This window comes from Amphibalanus amphitrite, unplaced genomic scaffold (genome assembly GCF_019059575.1).
Source record: "Amphibalanus amphitrite isolate SeventyFive unplaced genomic scaffold, NRLGWU_Aamphi_draft 000600F_arrow, whole genome shotgun sequence".
NCBI lineage: Eukaryota > Metazoa > Arthropoda > Thecostraca > Balanomorpha > Balanidae > Amphibalanus > Amphibalanus amphitrite.
This window is the reverse complement of record NW_024882094.1, coordinates 410,349-416,348: the sequence shown is the minus strand read 5'-3', so window position 1 is coordinate 416,348 and position 6,000 is coordinate 410,349. Positions and strand designations below refer to the sequence as shown.

At 61.9% G+C, this 6,000-nt stretch overlaps 1 protein-coding gene across 1 annotated transcript in view; it reads right to left on the bottom strand.

The window, feature by feature from the left end:
• Positions 1–425: 425 nt before the first annotated feature.
• Positions 426–6,000, bottom strand: part of LOC122394580 (fat-like cadherin-related tumor suppressor homolog) — a gene marked incomplete at its 3' end in the record, with an annotated part of 128,888 nt that continues 123,313 nt past the window's right edge. The window contains exons 44-48 of the mRNA XM_043391568.1: positions 4,903–5,880; positions 4,367–4,537; positions 1,262–1,408; positions 900–969; positions 426–500 (exon numbers count right to left, since the gene is read on the bottom strand). Of these exons, the coding sequence (XP_043247503.1) occupies positions 426–500; positions 900–969; positions 1,262–1,408; positions 4,367–4,537; positions 4,903–5,880 (1,441 nt within the window). The remainder of the gene's footprint in view (positions 501–899; positions 970–1,261; positions 1,409–4,366; positions 4,538–4,902; positions 5,881–6,000) is intronic.

Here is a 6,000-nt window from a genome sequence, read left to right as displayed (position 1 = left end):
GACTGATATGCTCATTCTTGAAAAATGTTCTGGTTCATGGTGGATATTTGTTTGTATCAGGGCGGGGTTCGAATTAATTTCTGACACGAAACTGATATCTTAATTACTTTGTTTGATATTGGGCACTAAAAAGTATCTCATCAGAAAATGGTGATAAATAAGCAACGATGAATATTGTGATTGATTGGGCCCTCGAAATGCGCAATTGCTGGCACCGAAATATGAGACACTGACCAAATTGGTACACCTCGCATTCTTCCCGCGTTACTCCAATCTCCCCATATAATTAATCCCATCTTCTCTCCCTTTCTTCGCCCCCTCCGCTCCCCGCCCCCTCCCAACACACTCACCTATGGGCGCGCGGACGCCGAGTTGCTCTCGTTGCTCTCGTTGCTATGGTAACTGGACGAGTCTTGACCTCTGACCCGGCACCTCTGTGATGTTGGGCAGCGGCGTTTGACTGGTGGCGCCCGCCCAGTCGGAGCAGTCCCAGTGGTACTCTGTAGGGCCACATGGAACGAACGCGCGTCACAATGTGATACGATACATAAAACCGATTACTGAACACTAGGCGACGGAGGCAATGTTGGTTTTAACAAAACATCATAGAGCTACGTTTTGTTTGGGATACAATATCGTCTGGAGGCCTTCACCTGCTGCTTCCTGTATAACATGCCCTACCGTACGAATCGTATCAATCACATGTTTATAGGTAAAGCTGCTAAGCCGAAGGTACAAAATGACCATGTTATCACGTATGTACCAACCGGATAATCCCACACCGTTGTAAGTACGCTGGACAAAAGCAGCGACAGGGACCGACGGGAAGAGTAGCGGGGGAGGGCAGAGTGACAGAGCGCTCACGGGGGTGTCGGGTGAGGACGGGCGGTGGCCCCGACCACTCGTCGCGGCTTGTCCAGCGGTGGCAGCTGAATTCGGTTCAGCGCGCCAGCTGAGGGTCCGTCTGGTCTGGAACGGCGCGGGGCGGACACGGCGTCAGGAACGGTCCAACATCAGCACACGGTCACCAGAGAATCGGAGATGATGGTAGTGGCGCTACTACCTGGGCATTTTCGATAAACGTCTGATCCAACCAACGGAAAAAAAAAAACGAATATTTACGGTATCTGGCAACCCAATTTCTAACCAAACAAACAATGGACATAAAAGAGTTTAAAATCATTCTTGACGAGCCCACTAACGAACCTAAAATTCTACAAACTCCACCGGACGTATCCCTAGGGTAGATGCCAACACTTACCATTCTGTATCTTGTGCATGTCGTAGTAGGACGGTTTGATGTTTTGTCCATGTCTCGGAAGGTCTTCTCCAGCGTGTTGGAGGCGCTGACGTCAGACGCTGTCGCTGCCATCGACGGAGCCACGCTCGCTGTAGGCTTGTTGAAGTTCTGAAACGATAAACAGGTGCTCAGGTTAGGTGTAAGATCTAGTCGCAAGGCCAAGCCTGCTTTAGGCTAGCTGAAAAACAATGTAAAACGGGTTAGCCAGCGCCTATTTACTGAACTGCAACTACTGAGAGACGCATAAAAGTGGGCCCGACTCGCCACCTGAAGTAATGCTAGGAAGAGGCTAAAGCTGGGCCCCACTGACGTGCAGGCACTTGGTGGTGGAGAGGTAGGAGTAGAACTAACTAGTCTGGTCCCCCACCTGACCTGCAAGTACTGGCACGCGCTGTGGGGTGGCGCGACTGACCTGCAAGTACTGGCACGCGCTGTGAGGTGGCGCCACTGACCTGCAAGTACTGGCACGCGCTGTGAGGTGGCGCGACTGACCTGCAAGTACTGGCACGCGCTGTGAGGTGGCGCCACTGACCTGCAAGTACTGGCACGCGCTGTGGGGTGGCGCGACTGACCTGCAAGTACTGGCACGCGCTGTGGGGTGGCGCCACTGACCTGCAAGTACTGGCACGCGCTGTGGGGTGGCGCGACTGACCTGCAAGTACTGGCACGCGCTGTGGTGTGTCCCGAGTCCCGACTGACCTGCAAGTACTGGCACGCGCTGTGGTGTGTCGACTGACCTGCAAGTACTGGCACGCGCTGTGGGGTGGCGCCACTGACCTGCAAGTACTGGCACGCGCTGTGGGGTGGCGCGACTGACCTGCAAGTACTGGCACGCGCTGTGGGGTGGCGCGACTGACCTGCAAGTACTGGCACGCGCTGTGGGGTGGCGCCACTGACCTGCAAGTACTGGCACGCGCTGTGGGGTGGCGCGACTGACCTGCAAGTACTGGCACGCGCTGTGGGGTGGCGCGACTGACCTGCAAGTACTGGCACGCGCTGTGGGGTGGCGCCACTGACCTGCAAGTACTGGCACGCGCTGTGGGGTGGCGCGACTGACCTGCAAGTACTGGCACGCGCTGTGGGGTGGCGCGACTGACCTGCAAGTACTGGCACGCGCTGTGGTGTGTGTCGACTGACCTGCAAGTACTGGCACGCGCTGTGTGGGGTGGCGCCACTGACCTGCAAGTACTGGCACGCGCTGTGGGGTGGCGCGACTGACCTGCAAGTACTGGCACGCGCTGTGGGGTGGCGCGACTGACCTGCAAGTACTGGCACGCGCTGTGGTGTGTGTCGACTGACCTGCAAGTACTGGCACGCGCTGTGGGGTGGCGCCACTGACCTGCAAGTACTGGCACGCGCTGTGGGGTGGCGCGACTGACCTGCAAGTACTGGCACGCGCTGTGGGGTGGCGCGACTGACCTGCAAGTACTGGCACGCGCTGTGGGGTGGCGCCACTGACCTGCAAGTACTGGCACGCGCTGTGGGGTGGCGCCACTGACCTGCAAGTACTGGCACGCGCTGTGGGGTGGCGCGACTGACCTGCAAGTACTGGCACGCGCTGTGGGGTGGCGCCACTGACCTGCAAGTACTGGCACGCGCTGTGGGGGTGGCGCGACTGACCTGCAAGTACTGGCACGCGCTGTGGGGTGGCGCGACTGACCTGCAAGTACTGGCACGCGCTGTGGGGTGGCGCGACTGACCTGCAAGTACTGGCACGCGCTGTGGGGTGTGCCGACTGACCTGCAAGTACTGGCACGCGCTGTGGGGTGGCGCCACTGACCTGCAAGTACTGGCACGCGCTGTGGGGTGTGCCGACTGACCTGCAAGTACTGGCACGCGCTGTGGGGTGTGCCGACTGACCTGCAAGTACTGGCACGCGCTGTGGTGGGTGGCGCGACTGACCTGCAAGTACTGGCACGCGCTGTGGGGTGGCGCGACTGACCTGCAAGTACTGGCACGCGCTGTGGTGGGTGGCGCGACTGACCTGCAAGTACTGGCACGCGCTGTGGGGTGTGCCGACTGACCTGCAAGTACTGGCACGCGCTGTGGGGTGGCGCGACTGACCTGCAAGTACTGGCACGCGCTGTGGGGTGGCGCGACTGACCTGCAAGTACTGGCACGCGCTGTGGGGTGGCGCGACTGACCTGCAAGTACTGGCACGCGCTGTGGGGTGTGCCGACTGACCTGCAAGTACTGGCACGCGCTGTGGGGTGGCGCCACTGACCTGCAAGTACTGGCACGCGCTGTGGGGTGGCGCGACTGACCTGCAAGTACTGGCACGCGCTGTGGTGGGTGGCGCGACTGACCTGCAAGTACTGGCACGCGCTGTGGTGTGTGTCGACTGACCTGCAAGTACTGGCACGCGCTGTGGGGTGGCGCCACTGACCTGCAAGTACTGGCACGCGCTGTGGTGTGTGTCGACTGACCTGCAAGTACTGGCACGCGCTGTGGTGTGTGTCGACTGACCTGCAAGTACTGGCACGCGCTGTGGGGTGGCGCCACTGACCTGCAAGTACTGGCACGCGCTGTGGTGTGTGTCGACTGACCTGCAAGTACTGGCACGCGCTGTGGGGTGTGCCGACTGACCTGCAAGTACTGGCACGCGCTGTGGGGTGTGCCGACTGACCTGCAAGTACTGGCACGCGCTGTGGGGTGTGCCGACTGACCTGCAAGTACTGGCACGCGCTGTGGTGTGTGTCGACTGACCTGCAAGTACTGGCACGCGCTGTGGGGTGGCGCCACTGACCTGCAAGTACTGGCACGCGCTGTGGTGTGTGTCGACTGACCTGCAAGTACTGGCACGCGCTGTGGGGTGTGCCGACTGACCTGCAAGTACTGGCACGCGCTGTGGGGTGTGCCGACTGACCTGCAAGTACTGGCACGCGCTGTGGGGTGTGCCGACTGACCTGCAAGTACTGGCACGCGCTGTGGTGTGTGTCGACTGACCTGCAAGTACTGGCACGCGCTGTGGGGTGGCGCGACTGACCTGCAAGTACTGGCACGCGCTGTGGGGTGGCGCGACTGACCTGCAAGTACTGGCACGCGCTGTGGGGTGGCGCGACTGACCTGCAAGTACTGGCACGCGCTGTGGGATGGCGCGACGTCCAGGTCGTCGGCCGCCGAGCCGTAGCTGCGGATGGTGTCCAGGTTGTTGAGCGTCGAGTAGGGCGGCTCGGAGGGCCGACTGTTGGCTGCGCCGGTGAACGACGCCGGACGGGCCGGCAGCGTCCCCGCGGCCTGTCGGACGGAGAGTGGTCAGAGGGGTCAGTAAGGTCAGATGACAGCAGTCAGTGACAAGTGGTCAGAATGGCCGGACGGGCCGGCAGCGTCCCCGCGGCCTGCGGGATAGAAGGGGCAGTGAGGGTTGGACTGCAGACGGACGAAAGAAGACAAAATACCGACATGTTGTTCAGATGTGACGGCATAAGCAAACAATGTGACAAAGCAATGGCACTATTAATGTCAGCATATGTACTACCGCACCACAACAAAACTAGATATTGCTCAGAACGGCTGCGGGTCGTTAGAAGTCGTAAGGTGAAATCAATATGATAGGTAGTGCAAGAAAAAATACGTGCTGTGTGCGTTTGTATGACACGTACCGAACTGTTGGCCTCCAAGTTGGACACCTTGGACATCCGCTGATACTCGCCGCGCGGGTTTTTTGAATTCAGAGTCTGCAGCAAAATCTCGTTGGACGCGTCCTGGCCGTTTGCCCGCTGACGCGGCGTGCGGCTGCGCTTCCGGCGCGACTGCCGCCAGCACACGATCAGCAGCGCCAGCAGGAACAGCGCCAGAACCACGGCCACAAGGCCGACAATGTGCTCCAGGGTGACCGAGAGCGGCACGGCCGGCGCCGGCGCCGCCGCCAGGCTGCACAGCTGGCCCGTCCAGTTGGCCGCGCACTGACACCGGAACGAGCCCGGCACATTCACACACGTGGCGCCGTTGCGACACGGGCTCTGCAGGCACTCGTTGACGTCCACGGCGCACAGCGGCCCGGTGAAGCCGCGGCACTTGCAGAGCGGCCCGAACGTGCCGTCCTCGCAGGCGCCGCCGTTCAGGCACGGGTTGGGCGCGCAGTGCAGGCCGTACTGACACCGGTCCCCGGTCAGCCGCGCCGCGCAGTCGCACCGGTACCCTCCGGGCGCGGCGCGCTCCGCGCTGCACACGCCGCCATTCAGACACGGCGCCGAGGCGCACGGGTCCGAGTCGACCTCGCAGCGCGCGCCGGAGAAGCGCGGCGCGCAGAGACAGCTGAAGCCGCCGGGCCGGTCGGCGGCCGGCGCGCAGCGGGCGCCGTTCAGGCACGGCTGAGTGTCACACACGCCCGGCTCGGGCAGCGCGGCGCCGCAGCCGGCCGACACGCCCACCGTCCGCACCAGCTGCGCAGAGCCGGCGCCGTCGGCCCGGTGCCGCGGCAGACGCTCGCCGTCCAGCTCCAGGTTATCCAGACAGCCGGTGAAGCCGCGCCGGGGCTCCCTGGCGGCGCCGCCGGCCGGAGGGGCCGCCACCTCGGCACCCACGAACAGCAGGCGGCTGGCCACCGAGAGCACGTCAAAGTAGCCCGGCGCCACGCCCTGCCAGCACAGACAGACAGACGGAGTCAGCGGCGGCTCACTGCGCGGGGCGGATGGCGGAGAAACAGATTTGGGAAGGGGAGGGGGAGGGGCACGTGGAGCTGGAGCAGCTTATCAGAA